Source organism: Terrapene carolina, unplaced genomic scaffold (assembly GCF_002925995.2).
Source record: "Terrapene carolina triunguis isolate 2854851 unplaced genomic scaffold, T_m_triunguis-2.0 Scaffold85, whole genome shotgun sequence".
In the NCBI taxonomy this organism is placed as follows: domain Eukaryota; kingdom Metazoa; phylum Chordata; order Testudines; family Emydidae; genus Terrapene; species Terrapene triunguis.
The window spans coordinates 40,982,630-41,002,199 of NW_020664436.1; the positions used below are offsets into that span (position 1 = coordinate 40,982,630).

General features: G+C 37.9%; 1 protein-coding gene across 1 annotated transcript; it reads left to right on the forward strand.

Moving 5' to 3' along the window:
* Positions 1-4,010: 4,010 nt before the first annotated feature.
* On the forward strand, positions 4,011-19,349 carry NUP43 (nucleoporin 43). The gene is made up of 8 exons (XM_024200097.3): positions 4,011-4,179; positions 5,179-5,301; positions 5,586-5,663; positions 7,909-8,089; positions 11,445-11,580; positions 12,431-12,582; positions 15,615-15,737; positions 18,426-19,349. Exons 1-8 carry the CDS (start codon positions 4,060-4,062, stop codon positions 18,635-18,637), a joined length of 1,125 nt encoding a protein of 374 aa, XP_024055865.1. The 5' UTR covers positions 4,011-4,059; the 3' UTR covers positions 18,638-19,349.
* The last annotated feature ends 221 nt before the right edge of the window (positions 19,350-19,570 follow it).

Here is a 19,570-nt window from a genome sequence, read left to right on the forward strand (position 1 = left end):
GCATCCTGTCTTCCAACAGTGGCTTTAGAGGGAATGAACAAACAGGTAATCATCAAGTAATCCATCCCGTCGCCCATTCCCAGCTTCTGGCAAACAGAGACTAGGGATACCATCTCTGCCCATCCTGGCTAATAGCCATTAATGGACCTACTCACCATGAATTTATCTAATTCTTTTTTTAACCCTGTTATAGTCTTGACCTTCACAACATCCTCTGGCAAAGAGTTCCACAGGTTGACTGTGCGTTGTGTGAAGAAATACTTCCTTTTGTTTGTTTTAAACCTGCTGCTTATTAATTTCATTTGGTGATCCCTAGTTCTTGTGTTATGAGAAGGAATAAATAACACTTCATTATTTACTTTCTCCACACCAGTCATGATTTTATAGACCTCTATCATACCCACCCTTAATCATCTCTTTTCCAAGCTGAAAAGTCCCCGTCTTATTAATCTCTCCTCATATGGAAGCCGTTCCATACCCCTGATCATTTTTGTTGCCCTTTTCCAATTCCAATATATCCTTTTTGAGATGGGATGACCACATCTGCACACAGCATTCAAGATGTGGGCATACCATGAATTTATATAGAGGCAATATGATATTTTCTGTCTTATTATCTTATTATCTATCACTTTCTTAATGATTCCCAACATTCTGTTAGCTTGTTTGCCTGCCACTGCACATTGAGTGTATGTTTTTAGAGAACTATCCACAACTCCAAGATCTCTTCCTTGAATGGTCAGAGATAATTTAAAGCCCATCGTTTTATATGTATAGTTGGGATTATGTTTTCCAATGTGCATTACTTTCTATTTATCAACATTGAATTTCATCTGCCATTTTGTTGCCCAGTCACCCAGTTTTGTGAGATCCCTTTGTAACTCTTCGCAGTCTGCTTTGGACTTAACTCAAGTAGGAAGAGGGAGGTTATTTTCCCTCTATATTTAGCAGTGGTGTGACCGCTGATGGAATACAGTGCCCACAATTCAAGAAGGATGTTGATAAATTGGGGAAGCTTCAAAGGAGAGCCGCAAGAATGATTAAAGGATTAGAAAACATGCCTTTTAGTGATAGTCTCAAAGAGCTAAATCTATTTAGTTTAACAAACAGAAGGTTAACGGGTGACTTGATTGAAGTCTACAAGTATATACATGGGGAACAAATATTTCATAATGGGCTCTTCAGGCTAGCAGAGAAAGGTATAACATGATCCAGTGGCTGGAAGTTGAATCCAGACAAATTCAGACAGGAAATAAGGTGTACATTTTTAACAGAGTGTAAATAACTATTGTCCGCAATTAGCAAAGATCATGGTGGATTCTCCATCATTGGATATTTTCCAAAAAGATATGCTCTAGGAGTTATTTTGAAGAAGTTCTATGGCTGTTTTATACAGGAGGTCAGACTAGATGATCATAATGGTCCCTTCTGGCTTGGAATCATTTAGTATGATGAGCAGTGTTGGACTTCGTAGTGCACTCTTCTGAAAATGTTGACCTGATAGTTGAAGTTCAGCTGATGCACAAACTTTAAAAAATGCCATCACTGACTTGATCCTACCTCTGAAGTAAAACTCAGCTACAATGTTATACAACAGTTTAGGTCAGGAATTGAAAAAGCCATGTGTAACAGAAACTGCAGGAGGACTTGGGTAGGCAGAATGTAATTACCCAGGTGACAATTTCACCAGGACACAAGTGCTAATGCTTATAAAGTCCAACTGGCAGTACAGGTATATAGTGATGGCAGTTTTAAAAAGTATGTCAGAGAAGAACAGATTGAAAGAATAACTGGTAGAAAGTATTTGTGAAAAAGTCCTATGCCCCTCTGCTCCTGTGCAGTGATTGGCAGCACAGCAGTCCATTATCCCCTAAAGTGACAAGACACATATATGTCACTCTTTAAAACTCTGTGGCTGATCCCAGAGTTCATGGCTGCACAGCCAGTTTAGTATCTAAGTGGGAGACGGAGAGATCTGTGAACAGGGATAGGCCATTTGTCTATACCCAGATTTCATTAATGTAATTTTTTTTTAATTTACCCCACATATTAACAATCAAACTTTGATTGTTTGAACTGAATCTCTGTTGTTTGAGGGTCAGATATATCCTCTAAGCTTTGACTTCTGCATGTACATCTATGGACTGAAGTCCAGGACCACATCTGCTGCTGCCCCTACTGAGCTGGCCAGCCTTAGGGAAATTGGCCAGCTGTCTATAATCAAGGGAACTGGACAGCTCGCTCTAAAGTCTGCAGTCAGGATCAGAGGAGGCATATTTCAAACCCTAGTGGTCCAGGCCAATGATTATGTGAAGGCTTCTACACGAGAATGAGACCTCTGGATAATCAAAGTTCTATTGTACTGTTTTCCTTAATTTTTAAACAGTTATATTTGCAAATATTGTCAGAAAGGAAAGTGAGGAGGTTTGGATTGTCTGAGAGAGTTCCTTACAAACATAAAATATTAATTAGTCTCAGTAGGTTTGTATAATCCAGTTTGTGAAGGTACAATGGAACATTTTTGTATTTCTCCACAAGGTGGTGATTTGTCTGATGGCTGAGGGAAGAGAGAGTTTTATAGGTAATAGTTTGAGAGCAATTCTAGAGAAAAGAAGATTACTTATTATAAAGGTCAGTAAGGCTGCATAGTGTGTTTAGAGATGGAAAAATTAAGTCTCTGATCCTACAAAGACATATACATGTTTACTTTATGTAGTATGAGTAGTCCCATTGGGTTAAGTACAAGGGTAAATTTTTGCAGGATCAGGCTAAGGATAGGGATATATAATAGAGATGTCTAGCTATTTTGTGGCGAGGAGCAAAGAGTCTGTCTACTTGTGCAGTTCAAATTGTTTGTTGCTTGTTTTAATGATTTTAGAGTTGTGTTTAAAAACAAAGTTGAAGGGAAGGAACAATAGGATATCTTTTTCTATGTTAGGGATATCACCACCAAAATGGTACATGTACAGCATCTCTGGGAAAGATACAGTACCTCTGTTGTTGTTCGCATAAAGGAAACACTGTTAAATTCTGTACAGTAATTTTTTGGAACTGGGACAGTAACAAAACCAAGATTTTGTTATCAGTGTAAAGGTCAGCAATGCAGACAGAGATTAGCACAGTATCTCTTGCAGGACAAAGAACTTTAATTTTAATCATTCCACCAGTCATAAATTTACTGTACTTCAAAATTAACTATTTGTGTGTGTGCTCCTGGATGAAACAAACTGGAAACTCTGTTGTTTTGATTTAATGTTCCTCTTATTCTCTTGAATAAATATATGAATTTGAATAGGTCATGGCCGTTTTTTTCCTCTCTGCAAGTAGACCAGTTTCAGCAAATATGAGGGGACATTTTGATAGCGATTAAGGGCATTTTCTATACTTATTGACATCTTTTTTCCATTTTACATCATATCCAAAGAGTTGTATGGATTAGTTTGTGGTTTCTGTTTTAACTCGAGTTAATTGACTTCCAGTTAACTCCAGTTTACTAACACAATTGTAAATATTAGTCTAGACACTCCCCCCAGATGTTTAGCCCAGAACACAAAGGATCCGTAGAAAATTGGACTGGAAAACGGAAGTGAATTGGTGTTTCCTAAAATATTAAGGAAATAGTTACATGTGAAATAGGCCCTTTTTCTCCGAGGGCTATATGCTTTTCTCTAATGAAGTGTTGGGTATTACTGGCTAATCAGCAGGTCCAGATCTGGCATCCTACACCGTAAATGTGAACAGCGAGATCCTGTTTGAGATTTTTGTGCAGCCTTGTTTGGGGTTGGATGCGCTATAAATACAAAGTGACACAGGAGCACGAATCTGGAAGCAGGCGGGACTGACAACGCGGCCCCACCCCCAGGCAACGTTTCCTCTCCCGGCCCCCTCGGAGCGCAGCAGCCACCACAGAGGAGGTTTGTCCTTCCGCTGCCGCCGTCTACCGGGCGGCTTCAGCCAATCCGCGAGACTGTTTGGGTCGGAAGAGGCGGGAGGCCAGCGGGGCGGTGGGATCGAAGCTGGTTTCCGCTCGGTGCGCTTGTGCCTGTCGCTGCTCCCGGCATGGAGGATTTTTCCGCCAAGTTCGTGTCCCAGAAGATCAGTAAGACCCGCTGGCGGCCGGTGCCCGCTGCGGCTCTGCAGCCGCCCGAGCTCTTCGCTACCGGCTCCTGGGACAACGAGGTACCGGCCCGGGGCAGCCTCGCGCCCCAAATCCCCTCCCGGCTTGTGCTGCTGCCTTGCCCCGCCCGCGTGGCCGGGCCTGAGTTCCCCGGGCCGTTACTAGAACGTGTCTCTCGCTCTGCGCTGCCTGACTCGCGTGTGTGACAGCGGCACAAGCCGGGGGTGCTGCGCAAGGCCGCGTTTGCCCTGCGCTGCGCCTCATGCTGCGGCGGTGCCCAGCGGGTCCCCCACCCTCAGCCCAGTGCCCGGACCCTCCGCCTCACCACGCTGCGGCCAGGGCGGGCGGGCCGGCGCTGCCTCTCGGTGCTGAAGCGCAGTGACCTCCCCGGAGCCTCCCGGCGTGGTTCTCTGTGTATATTCAGATCCTGGTAGGTTGAACAGAGACTTCCACAATTGAGCACCATGCAGCTAATGGTGTGAGATCTTAAGAACTAAGCTCCTGGTTTCTCTTTATGAAGGCTAAAGCTCCTTGCTGGACTGTGTGTGTGTTTCTTTGCTTAGCTCCATGACCAAAATTTCCTCTTCCTTTTGATGTGTGCTGATTGACTAGCTCTCCTCTCCTTAGAGATGGCTGCTTTAACTGGTTATGTAGATTTCATTAATTGCTTAGCATTTTGCAGGATTAATATGCTGTGTAAATACAGAAAAATTATGGCATGTTAATTTTCTCCAGGTGCCTTGAATGTATTTAATCTACCTCTATGAAAATATGTCAGCTAGTTTATTTTCTCAAGGTAGTCTTTTTGGGAAGAGAGAAAAAGTTGAGCTGACTTATTGTTTCAAGTGTAGCTGTATTGGTCCCAGGATATTAGAGAGAGAAGGTGGCTGAGGTAATATATTTTATTGGACCAACTTGCTCAAAGAGACAAGCTTGTTTCTTTTACCAACAGAATTTGGTCCAATTAAAAATGTTATCTCACCCACCTTGTCTCAACTGATTTATTGACAAGAGTGTCTTAACATATTTTAAAATAAACTAGCTTCGCTCTTGTCATACAGGAAAACAAGATCTCTGTTTGGTCTGTCGGAGACTTTGGAAGTTTGGGTCCCAATGGGGAGTATCAAGGAGAACCACAGCTGTTATGTGATATCAGACACCATGGTGATGTCATGGACATGCAGGTAAAATAGTTATATCCAATGGCTGTTTTTTTCCTTCCTTTTTAATAAGGATTTAACACCACTTTTAAAGAAGATTTTAAGTATCAGTGGGATATCAGAATATTGAGAATCAAATAATTTTTTTCCTAGGGGATTATTGTCTAAATCAGTTTCCAAACATTAGATTTTTCATTTGTACATTCTGAGATTATCTAACAATAAGTAAGACTGCTGCAAATTCAAATCACTTGTGTTTCTGTGGTGATGTCCTCAAACTGTAACAAGCTTAAGATATTTCTTCTTAGTTTTTTGACCAGGAAAGAATTGTAGCTGCTTCGTCAACAGGAAGTGTAACAATTTTCCGTCACCATCAGAATAATCAGGTAAATAACTTGCTGTAGACATAACGTGCACTTGGTTTCAGCTACTCTTGCTTATAGTACAAATCATTTTAGTGCCTACAGAGACATGACTTCTCAGAACTATCAAAACATGAAGCAGCTGAACTCATGAGTCCTAAAATCTGTAAAGCAAGAATTAGGCTAACTTTTAAAATATGTAGAATAGTCCGATAGTACTTACGTAAGTGGACCTGTGGTAACAACTGGGCTTACAAATTTACCTAAATTGTGAACTTTATTGTAGAAAGCATGCATACGTTCATAAGATATTGCAATAACGTATAATAAATGGTAATAGGAAAAGATACAAAAGACAGATAACGTAACTAAATTAGTCTAAACAAAAAGGACAAGTGAACATAATTTGAAGATTGTGTTAAAATTATGCTTGTTAAAAACAGAAAATTTAAAGCCAAAAGTTGTTAATCCAAAAATGGTATGTCAAATATTAAGTCTAATTAATAAACAAAATAATGAGGGAATGGGGTATTCCACCCATCATTCCCTTTTTGGGTCATTAAAAGAGAGAAAAATTTTATGGAAAATACAAAAACAAAAATAAAAACAGATGAAGGCAACTGGAGCAAGCTTCACCACCATGTCTGTCACCCTCCCACTGTCTTCTGCACACTGGAACTTTTTTGTCCTAAAAGTGAGGGATGTTCTGATCAGATCAAGCCAAAGAGAAGAATACCGATGACAACACCACCTCACTCAGTTCTAGCTGAATCCTAAACCCTACCTAGAATAAAATGGGATTGGACTTTGACAGCAGCTGCAGCTCATCTCAATGAACTTCTTCGCTTTTCCCTGAAAGGAAAGTTTTGGACTTGAACAACAGCAGCAACAACAGTTTCAAACCATTTTAACAAGCTTCTTTTCTTTTCCCCCAAAAGGACAGTTATTATCCTTTTTAATACCATCTAAGAGACTGTCAAAGAAGGGGGGTTTCCTTTCTCCAGTTAAAAGGAAAGGGAACAAGAAAGCTTGTTTAAAATAAAAGCCTTACTTAATACTTCAAATTTCAAATGCTTTAACTGTTTTTCTGTCTCTTCTGTATCTTTTAATAAAAGGTTAAAAGGATTTTTAATGGTGTGTTTGCCATGGTACTAAGCTGGCTGTATGTATACCAAAACCCCAGGCCTTGTTTAACACTGTTCGGTGTCAGACAATGACTGGGTCATGTTAACATCTTTGGGCCCTGTATTTCATCTAAACCAATATAGCAGACCTTATGGTTGTCTGACAGATGACTCACGTAGGATATATGAAGAGCCATGTTCTAGACAGGCTCCTTCCTTACATGAATATATATCAGCAAAAAGTCTGTTCATTGAATGTTTATGCATATATATAAAAGTTACAATGGTATGTTACTTGATTTATGTAGTAGTTCCTATACTTCTGAAAGAATATTGGCCTGCTTGTTCCTTCTTTTTTTTAAAAGAGAACATGTATGAGTCTAGAACTTAGATGTAACTTGAATTTATAATGCAAGTACACACTTAGCTAAACAGGATGTTCCGTAACTGTTGGATTTATTTCCTGATGAACATACTGTCTCATAGAAAGACAGGCAATATCTGAGAACTCTATAGTTCCACCCGTAAATTTAGCTTTCAGTATTTGTCTGTTTTACTTTATTGTGTAATTATGAGAACAACTGAGTTTTTTTTTTTTTTTTTTTTTTGTTTTTTGGTTTTTGGTTTTTTTTTTTTTTGGCAATAATTTGCCTTCCTTACTGCCATAAACCAACTATTTGATCTCAAAGTCTATGTTCAGTATCCAGACCTCATGAAGACCCTATATCCCTGATAAATATCACTGTGTTGAAATACATTTCCCAGATCATAAAGATAAATATGTAAATAGATTCCGCTTCTTGTCTGGCAGGATTCTTATGCTTTCTAGAGCTATTGCTATTCAACGTGTCCCTGATAAGAAGCTCTAGTGATTGAGCTGAGAAGAGAGTTCTGTCTGATCCATCATGCCCAGAAGGATAGTGGCTGCAATGCAGGGTTGTGCATTGGGGATTAAAGAGGAACAAAATATCTTCTGATCTATATTGATGTGAATAACCCTTGAAATAATGTGGTGTGCCCTGGTTATATCAGAACTAATTTCTGATCCAACTTCTTTAAATATTTCAGAAGCACTGATCTCTAACACTGTCACAGGATTGTTAATTAGTACTATTGATAAATTCTCCTCTTTACTTACTGCTTAGACTTTATCTATCAACCAACGATGGGAGAGGGCCCATTACCATGTGGATCCAGATACACCTTTCTATGGTGGAGCGTCATGTACAGGGGTCATCTGCAACAATCCAGAAATTGTCACTGTTGGAGAAGATGGTCGAATAAATCTTTTCAGAGCTGACCACAGGGAGGCTGTGAGAACTATAGGTAGGCCAAATAATCACTTTTTAAGAAATGTGGTCTAAAGAATTTCAATCTCTACTCATCAGGTGACAAATAAAAAAAGAAATAGCCAATAACTTCAGAATTGTGCTGAATGTCTCAAATAGAACCTGTAATGGGCATTAATCCAGATTTAAAATATTTGCTATTTTGTAGTGTTTAATTGACAGACAAAATTCAGACTTAGTTACCTGCATGCATGTGTTTTTCACAGCTTCTGCAATACTGCATTATTTGTCACAGCAGCTATTTTAAATTATACTATCCTCTGAAACATGTCTGTCAAGGTCTTAAGTATCAGAGGGGTAGCCGTGTTAGTCTGGATCTGTAAAAAGCAACATGCATCCGACGAAGTGGGCATTCACCCATGAAAGCTTATGCTCCAATACATCTGTTAGCCTTAAAGGTGCCACAGGACTCTCTGTTGCTTTCTATCAATATGAGCCCATTCTTCTTTTCACACGTATAGAGACGTTATCCTTAGTTCTGGCCAAATTCCAATTTTGGTATTTTTGTTTTATGTCTACCTAAAGGGACACTATAAAAATTAAAAAAGTTAAAAGTAGCTTCTGGTACGATATTGGTCCTTGAGTTCTCTTGCCATTTTTTGTGGTTTTGCAATTACATTTTCTCTCTTGTGGGGAAAACCCCATTCACACAAAAGAAACAACCATATAAGAAGTGAAATGTACACAGTAAACAAACTGAAAAAGAAATTTCTCTTATCTTTCTATTACAGTTATATTGAGTAAATCCCCCCACTTAAATGGTATCTTAAAAAAAATTCAGATAGAATTTTTTTATTTTTTGTTTTAGTTAATAACATTATTTTACTTCCCAGGCAGTTCCAGCCAGACGTGGTATTTTTCACTTCCTATCTGAAATTGCACTGTTAAACAGCTGCTGTGATTCACCCCAGATGTAGTTGCATTTTTGGTAAATGAAGGATTCTAAACTATAATGAGTAAGCTGATGGGCAAAGTATTTTGGGATCCTCTTTTATGGAAAGGCCCTACAGAAATATACAAGATGTATCCTAAAAATATGTGATGGGGGATGGTAACGTTCTGCTGGGAACTCCGGTAAGAGATTTGTAATCTCTTCTAGACCGAGAATCCTATTTCTGTCTCTGCTATGGAACACAAGATAGGGTGCCTATTTATAACAGACATTGTATTAAATGTGTAATTGTTTTGTTCAGATGACTTAACCCACATAAACTCTGCACACTTAAATCTACTGCTAAAAACCAACTGCAATATAGATATAGGATTATTTACCACTACATTCCTAATAAAAATGGAATCTACTGTTTAGCTAATATGTCCAATATATGCTAAACAGTCAAGTGTGCTATATTATGACAAAATTTGCATTAAGTTCTACTGCAGGGCATGCACTTAGTATACATCAGAACACAAAAGGCAATAATTAAAAAGAAGAGGGAAATAGTTTTTTTATAAAGAGACTGAGTATGTGGGGAAAAAGAAATAATATGCAAGAATGTATTTTTTTTGTTAAGGAAATTTGTGCATATGATCTAGACATGAAACTTGTCTTAAGTGACATGCAGTGGACCAGCAAAATTTGCTTCTCTGGTATGGATAAAGGAGATATGGAGGTGGAGAAATGAGAGGTTATATTGGAATGGTCTCAAGACAGGGTTCTTTATAGGAAATGGCCTTTAAGGTGTATTTCACTTTGAAATTTCACTGAATTAATATGCAGTTGAAGTTGAGCTTATTAAACTTCAACTGAGCAACTGTGCTAACTGCTATTCTAATTTATTTATGAATAAGCACTTTGTTCAGGAATGTAATCTCTATTTCTGATTGAATAGACTGCAAAGCTACTATCTTCAGAAGAAAAGCTAGAGGGGAAGTCTATGTAAATATATGAAAGGCGGATATTCAGTAATGCTAAAAGGGTGCAAACTTTCTAAATTCTTCTAGTAGTTCAGTATATGCTGAAGTTTTAATGGAATTGGCCTTTCCTGTGTTTGTGCAGCATGCATAAAATGTAATCTAGTTCACTTTTAAAGAAGGTTCTCTGGTTGTCTACTCTCAGTTGAACACAAAAGAACACGTTCATTTAAATGAATGCTTAACATGATAGCTATACAATTCAGGTAATCTCCATAAGAGAAAAATAGGGATACCTCCTGAATTTTTGTTTAATCTTAAGTATGAATTAACAAGTACAATGCAAAAGCATCTAAAAAGGTACACTTCTTATACACATTATTCCACTATAGTAAAGAACAAAGTATGAGCAATACAGAAAAAATAAGTTAATAAGATCACGTAGCGTAAGTCAGTCAATTAGGGCACTGTCTTCTAAACTCCAAAAAAGTGACCAAATGCTGCTAGACTTGGCTTTCATCTCTGAAGGTAAATGATGCTGTTCATAAAGCACTCTTAAATATTTTAATGAAAAACAAATATTTTTAACTCTAACTAGGAGGTTAAAAATAATGGGCAGTGCTGCTATAGAGGAGACCTATTTTAAGAACAACTGACTTGCTGGATGGGCATCATGTAGATGGTGATATTTGAATAATAAGTCATGTCTTGGTGAAGACTGATGAAATAGCACTGAAATCCTATTGTAGACAGCTGCTTAATTTAGCATAGTAGCAGGAGTTGTGGCTCTTACGGAACACAGAATCACACTATGAAAAGCTTCACAGCCTCCAGTTGTGAAACAATGGACTTGGGATATACAATGTGTCCCTTTTTTTAAAAAGGCCTGTTGCAAAGCAATGGAGCATGCCACAGACACCGACTAAATGACCCTCTTGTCAACCACTTGCAGCAAATCTTTCCAGGTCAAAAATTAGATTGGATTCTTCTAAAATAATTCAGTTTATAAACCACAGACCAATAACCTGACTGTTAGTAACAAACTAGATTGTCTGTAGAGCATGCATATCTTTTTCTATGTACCTTCAAGTATAACTTAAATTATTATAAACCACATATAAACCCAGTAAAATTAAAAGAATCTGGTTCAATAACTTTGTTTAAACAAACTCATAGTAGGGAATTCAGGTTAGGGAAATGGCTCCCTGGATAGATTTAGGGAGAAAGTGTATCAATACAAACACATTGTGAACATAAAGGAAGCTAGAGCATATTGGAAAATTCTAATAAATAAAGGGGGAGGAAGAACGTTCTTAGCAGTGAGTTTCAAGAGCAGCTGCTTTGAAAACTAGTGAAGTTGAATCTGCAGACCATGGGTTTCTGACAGATAAAAGGAAAATAGATGTTAATAGTGCAAGCACTTTGTTTGAAACTATTAGTTGTTTAATCAATATTTTCCTAATCTCTTCCTATTGCAGAAAACGCAGACAGCAGTACACTCCATGCAGTGACTTTCCTTCGCACAACTGAGATTCTGACAGTAAATTCAATTGGACAGTTAAAAATATGGGACTTCAGACAGCAAAGAAATGAGCCCTCTCAAATATTTTCCTTGTAAGCTTTTTATTTTCAGCTTGTATTTTCCAGTAAATACATCTTAAACAAGAAAACAAAATCTATTACGTATAAATCTCTTGGACTATACTTTCTTGATAACAGGTGATACATAATTGAATTTGGATATTGTAATTGTACGTGGAGGACAATTGCAGTGTTTCCATCTGGAGAAAAAAATTTCTATAGATGGAAACACTGCAATTGTCCTCCAGGTACAATTACAATATCCAAATTCAATTATGTATCACCTGTTATCAAGAAAGTATAGTCCATCTCCTATGAATACACTATATTTTTGGTTAGGAAAACAGCATTTTGTAACACTTGGCACTTTTTAGCCTTCAGGGTGCTTTATGAACACTAATTCTCTGTGATTCGTGAGGTAGGTAAGAAATTGAAATATAGGGCCTGATCAAAATCCCACTGATGTCAATGGGGAATCTGGCTTATCTAGTGGGTGAGTGACTAAGACACTTCCATTCCTAATTCCAGTTTTAACACACAATAGGCTGCAAAGGGAGTAACAACCCTTTGTAAATATAAGTTTATCTGTACTTCTTACCACAAAGCACCCTTACACTTCTAATGAAATCTTTATTAAGCTTTTGTAGGTGGTCAATAATAAACCACAAGGTTCAGAGCCTGGTGCCTGTCTAATTAGTGGTACAATAACTTAATAAAAGAAACAAGTTCCAGTGGGTGTCAAATTGTTCTAACCTCAGTAGTAAGATACTCCTGGTAATAATACATCATAATTAATATAATTACCAATTTTGATCAGCATGGTGCTTTGGGGGGGAAAAATTATTTGAACAGGAAATTACTTTTGTTTTTCCCCTCTTCACAGGACAGGTGACAGAATTCCACTACACTGTGTTGACAGGCATCCCAACCAGCAGCATATTGTAGCTACGGGTGGCCAAGATGGAATGTTGAGTATCTGGGATGTTCGACAAGGCAGCATGCCAGTGTCCCTGCTCAATGCTCATGAAGCTGAAAGTAAGAAGCTAAAGAGAAACAGATACTGTATCTCTAAATATTTCTGTATTTTTGGACAAGATTTAAACATTGCTTTTTTTGTGTTCTAACTACTAAATGTGTGTTCATCCACACTGTTTGCTTCCAGGCTTATTCTTTGTCTAACAGGAGCTGGTTAATGCTATATGTTATGGCTAACTAAAAGTCTAGTCAAACAAGAAATAGAATTGAGAAAGTGGTTTGTTTTTTGTCAAACGCATTTTATAACTCCTTTAAACATATATTGCTCTGTGTTTCTATAAGAATTGCGTATTGGTGGTCCTTTTTGCTCATGTAACACCTATTAACATTTGATAGGAATCACATAAGCACCGAGAGCAGGATTATAGTAATTGACAAATTTGAAAATGTGCAACTGAGCAAAGAGAAAAAGAACTTTTAAAAATAGTTTTTAAAAATACTCTTTGGGATAGCTTCTTTTAGTTCCTTGTTGTGGTTGGGATGTACCCTCAAATGATGAAACATAACCACTTCTACTGGCAATTCTGAGAGCATTAGCTATGAGGGAGCAGCTCTTTTTCACAACATTGTGCTGGAAATAGTCCTTGACAGTTGAAAAAATGTATTTTAAGATTTGGGGTAAAATTTTCAAAAGCATCTACGTCATTTAAGATCGTAAGTCCCCTTTTATGTCTAAATGTCAACTTAGTTTATAGCAGAGGTTCTCAAACTGTGGTCCATTCAGGTGGTCCACGGATAGTTCCCTCTAAGATGCGCACCTGGGCGGCCGCACACGAAAGAATGAAGGGCCACCCACCTAATTAGTGGAGCCGCACAGGCGTGGCTCCACTAATTGGGTGCCTGGACCCTGGAGAAGAAGCACATATGAGGTGGTGGCTTTGGGGGGATTAGGGGGTAGGTGGGAGGGGGAAGTGGGATAAGAAGAGAGGGGTGGAGGGAATTTGGGACGTGCAAGGCTGCAGCGGCTAGAGAGAGACAACTTTCCCCAGCCCCATGGCTGCGGCTGCTGGGGAGAGACGGCCCTCCATCCCATCCCCAGCTCGGGGGCTGCTGCAGCAGGGGAGAGAGGTAGAGACACACCCTCCCCCTTGCTTGGGGGCTGTTGCGCTGGGGGAAAGAAGCCACATTCATCACATTAGAAAGTTAAGACTACTGATATTAAAATGAGTTGTGTGCTTTTTTTGTAGGACAAAAAAAATTAATATTTTTTAATACACCACTTTTATCCAAAGTGCTTTACAATAGTTAGCTAACGGTACAAATAACATTTGGAAAGATCATTAAGTGGTCCGCTGAGACCCTCAGCAATTTTCAAGTGGTCCACGGGGGAAAAAAAAAGTTTGAGAACCACTGATTTATAGGGGAAAATGTACACTTGTTACACTCAACTTCTTAATTTGCGTGGGGTGAGGCAGGGGAAAAAGCTTGGGGTTCTCTGTATATCCATTGCATTGAATATACAACTTTGCTGTTAATACAATGCTATGCTTCAGATTTTAACATAGTACAATATTATATGGCTAGTTCTTTCAGGAAGAAAACCCCAAAATTCACATTAAACATAACTTTGGGGGCTTGTTTTATGGATGCATTAGCCAGGTTCTAGCTGTGGGTAGAGTGATGCATGTGATACTGAATCTACTGGCTAATCAACTTGCATGCTGTCAAGTACGGGTCTCTGATACAAAAGTGTTGATGAATCAGAGAAGGGGTACAGTCAGGTTGGTCTATGCTGCTCCAACAGCCCTCTTTGGGCAATAAGTAAAGAGGAAGTTAGTGTGCAGATTGTGAAGGTATCAGGTTTATTCCTGTGCACCTTTAGAAAGACAGTAGTTCAGTTCTTGGCTTCTGATGGTCCACCCCATAGAAGCCTGCTAGCTTCTCTCTCACAACCCCATCTGAGCTATAGCGAGTACTGGCAAGATAACCTGGCTCTGGTGGTCTTTGTCTCACCACTGATCTCAATAACAAGAAAAGATTATGCAAGTATAGTAGTGTTATTTCTTGCTTACATCTGCCCTATCCTGGCATTCATTAACTTGCACTGGGTTTCCCCCATTAGTGCAAACTGAGGTTTTACTATATCTTGCATTTGTTTTCTAACATTTCACGTGTGACACTTCTGTTCTGTTCTGATACAAATGGGTTTTAAAATATATTCCACTTTAAGTAAGCAAACAGAATTTTGGTCTGGCAGTACACTGGTAACTTAAACATTAAGGTGAATGGAGAAAAGTGTGCAGTCTTATGAAGGTCATATAGCTTAGTTAATGCATGTCCTTTCCCCTTCTTGTTTAGTTTTTGTCTATCTAAATTTAGATTGTAAACTCCAAGGCAGGGACCTTTTTACCTTGTTTTATGAGGCATCTTGCACACTTCTGGGAGTAGGATAGATGAAAGAAAAGAACTACAAAACCAGGGGAAACAGTGAAACTGGGTTTACATGATGCACAATGTAAACCAGGGAGAAAATTCTTTAGTCTTTCAATTAAAGTAATCTCAGGCATTATTTAGAACAGTGACCGTTAAAAGTTCAGTCAGTTATGGAGTTTAAGGCCAGAAGGGACCTCAAATCATTTGGCCTGACCCCCTGTATGTCACAGGCTATCAACACCACCCAGCACCCACACATTAAACCCAACAATTGAAATTAGACCAAAGTATTACAGCTCATAGGAGGCCAAGTTGTCGATGTGCCACAGGCAGAGAATAGGAGGGACTGAGGTGCACCAATGCCCGAGGCCTCTGCAATGACAGAGAAATGATTGCAAAAGAAGTGGGGGTTTTGTGTGTGGGTTGTCGTTTTAGTTTTGTTGTGTTTTGGTTTGGTGGGGTTTTTTTACAGTTAAGACAGAGTGGAAGCTCTATAAACCGTTTAGTTCATCTCCAGTACATTGAGTGACGAGTTATACTGAACACCTTGATTTGGAATTTCCTTGTTTTCTTGGAGAATCAAACTCTTTGATATTATTTTAATTTAGATTTGTTTATATAATCATGGGTAATAAACTTGAATCTCTTGACTTTTGTAGTGTGGGAAGTTCACTTCCATCCTTCCAACCCAGATCACCTATTTACATGTTCTGAAGATGGCTCTCTTTGGCATTGGGATACCTCCACAGATGTATCAGAAAAGCCATCTTTTTTCCATCAAGGTAAGGATTTTTGAAGCAAACTTCCTTTTAGGAAAGTGAAGATCTTAGGCTGAGTTTGTGCAGCGTAGTTAATTAAGTAATTGGCTTGAGGACAGTATTCCATAGTCTGTTCATTTATATTGAGGGATGTTGAAGATGGGAGTATGATGATTTCTTATTAGAAAGAGACAGCCTTAGTGGTTCTTTTCAAGAGAATTACAGTGCTTTCACTTGTTTCCTGAAATATTACCTCATATCTGATGTGGGTGCACTCACCAACAATGGATCAAGGGGCACATCCAGAATTTTCACAGCTAAATCCAGTTCACTTTCCAAAAATCATAGAATTGTTGATTTGGAAGGGCACTAAATGCCATATAACTGCATATATCCTTGAGGGAGACTTTTTGGATGTTTTCTACATTTTCAAATATATTAATTTCAATTACAACACAGAATACAAAGTGTACAGTGCTCACTTTATATTTCTTTAATTACAAATATTTGCACTGTAAAAACATATTTTTTCAATTCCCCTAATACAAGTACTGTAGTGCAGTCTCTTTATCATCAAAGTTGAACTTACCAATGTAGAATTATGTACAAAAAAAGCATTAAAAAATAAAACAGTGTAAAACTAAAGATTCATATGGCCCTTCATGCTTCAACCACCTTTCCAGAGGACATGCGTCCATGCTGATGACGCTTGCTAAAATGTATTAATTAAATTTGTGACTGAACTCCTTGGAGTGTCCTGTGGTTTTACCTGCATTCTGCCATATATTTCATGTTATAGCAGTCTCAGATGATGACCCAACACATGTTGTTCGTTTTAAGAACACTTTCACTGCAGATTTGACAAAACGTAAAGAAGATATCAATGTGAAATTTCTAAAGATAGTTACAGCACTTGACCTAAGGTGTAATCTGAAGTGTTTTCCAAAATCTGAGAGGGACGAGGTGTGGAGCATGCTTTCAGAAGTCTTAAAAGAGCAACACTCAGATGTGGAAACTACAGAACCCAAACCACCAAAAAAGAAAATGAACCTTCTGCTGGTGGTATCTGACTCAAATGATGAAAATGAACATGCGTTGGTCCACACTGCTTTGGATCGTTATCGAGCACAATCTGTCATCAGCCTGGATGCATATTCTCTGGAATGGTGGTTGAAGCATGAAGGGCCATATGAATCTTTAGTGCATCTGGCATGTAAATATCTTGCGATGCTGACTACATGCGAATGCCTGTTCTCACTTTCAGGTGACGTAAATAAGAAGTAGGAAGCATTACCTCCCGTAAATATAAACGAACTTGTTTCTCTTAGCGATTGGCTGAATAAGAAATAGGGTTGAGTGGACTTGTAGGCTCTGAACTTTTACATTGTGTTTGAGTGCAGTTATGTAACAACAAAAATACATTTGTAAGTTGCACTTTCACACTAGAGATTGAACTACAGTACATGTATGAGGTGAATTGAAAAATACTATTTTGTTCATTTTTACAGTGAAAATATCTGTAATTGAAAAATTAGAATGTGATCAATGTACACTTTATAGTCTGTTGTAATTGAAATCAATATATTTGAAAATGTAGAAAAAAACCAAAAATATTTAATAAATTTCAATTGGTATGCCATTTAATAGTGTGATTTAAAACTGCGATTATCATGATCAATTTTTTGAGTTAACTGCATGAGTTAACTGCGATTAATCGACAGCCCTATAGAGAAATCATTGTAGAGGAAAACCTATTCTGATGAAAAATCAGACTTAATACTAAGAAGGTCAGATTCTGCTGCCTTCTGTTTTCATTCTTGTCCTAATTTTTGGAGTACAGAATTCAACCTCCATGTAGAAACAAAACTTGCAACATAGTGTTGCTGTAAATACACTTGAAATTTCTAGGTACAAAACATTGGGGTAGCTAAAAATAGGGAAAATATTCAGATTTATTTGTGAAGTAAACCCCTCTCTTCCCTGGGCTCAAAGGTTTGAGGGATTTCTATACAGGGGAAAGCTGATATAACAGACTAAATAATAAATCTAGTTGCACTCTGCTTCTTGTTGTACCAGGTTTGCCTATTACATACCCTGGATTCTTAACAAATAGCTTTTCCCTCAGTCTATCTCTTCCACCAATTTTAATCTTGTTATGAAATCATAATTCTAATTTTGTGAAACTTGTGACTGTTTCTTTCCATAGCAAAGTCAAAACCAGGTGTATCATTTGTAAAGGATAAGCAGGAAATTGGGGGGGATGATTTGGATCAATATCTTAAACAAATCTAAAGAAGCAATAAACATAGGAAAATACTGTCTAAGGAAACTTTTTGCACAGGTCCCAGCTTGCTTTCAGTTTGAAAGTTAATTAATCAAGAGGTTTAATGTATCTAGTACATAATGTTATTCCTCACTATACCCTAAGGAGGTGATTCCTTACTGTTATGATGGCATTAGCTCTCTCAGTTGAGGGGGAGATCTAGTAAAAACTAGCTATTCTGACTGACTTCTGTCAGTTAAGTAATGCAAAATATTTTTTGATCCACTGGAGTCTCATCTAAGCCCATCACATCAATTCAATCTAAAACCCAGACTTTGGTATTCCCACCATGTTAGCTGAATACTTAATATGCCACCCCAATCCTGAATGGAAGTAAATAAAATCATAGCTAACTGGTTCGTTTTTCTTTGTTTTTTGTTTTTGTTTAGGTGGAAGAAGTACTACACTTCTGTCACACACTGCTAACCAGTCTGTAATAAGTGCCTGGCTAAGCAACAATCCTACCAAGGACCGCATGGAGATAACAAATTTAGTTCCAAATCAGACATTATCTGTGAATAGCTTGGATGTTTTAGGACCCTGTCTAGTATGTGGTACTGATGCAGAAGCCATTTATGTTAATAGGCACCTTTTTGCTTGAATATACTTTAAAGGGACACACTTAAGTAGTTTAACCACCTTGAGAACTAGCAGGAAAGGTCCTGAGGATTCCAATTTTTTAAAAATGAAATCTTTTACAGAAGCCTGGAAACATAGGGGCCTTTAATGTAGTCCTAGTAATGCAGAGGGCAAACCAGCTACAATAAGGCTCTTGAGAACTGTTCCATCGCCATTGATGCTTATGCATCCAGTGAATGAAACAGCAGTTACCATATGTTATGTAAGTGCACCATTCTTTATTCCCCACTGCCTTTTGCATTTCTTATTTGGCAGGCAAAAAAACAATCAGTATGGAAATAAATTGTATTTTAAATGTTCTAAGGGTGTTACAATAGCTTAAAAAAAAATATGAAATACTTGAATTCCCTTAATGTTCATGCTATTGTAATAACACTAAAGTATTCATTCAGGGCCAAAATTTAGGATTCTTAGGTTCTTTTAAAGACAGACTAAATAGAAATATTATTTATTTGAAATTTTAATATTTAAACATCCCTATGCACTATTAGAAATGTAATTGTTATGCTGGTGTGTGACAACTAGAAAGGGAAACAGTTATGTGAAATGCAAAAAGGACTGTTTAAATGGTGAATGGTTAGAAGTCCCATAAGAGTCTCTAAAAATCTTGAAGCTGTAATAATCTAAGACAATGCTAACACTGGTATGGGCACATTAAAATTTGATGTGGACTTTGTGCCTGTACACATTTCTTTTCTACAAATCAATATGTTTTTATAAGTTAGTCTTTCTGCATGCTGGACAGACATCTTACCAGCATTTATCCTGTTAAGGTTAAGTTCATACGATAAACAGTTTTTGACAAAGCTTTAATCATGAGTTTTGTCAAAATTAATGGAGTACTAAATTGAAGTGTTGCCGAACAGCTATCATAAAAACGCCTACTGTAATTTTT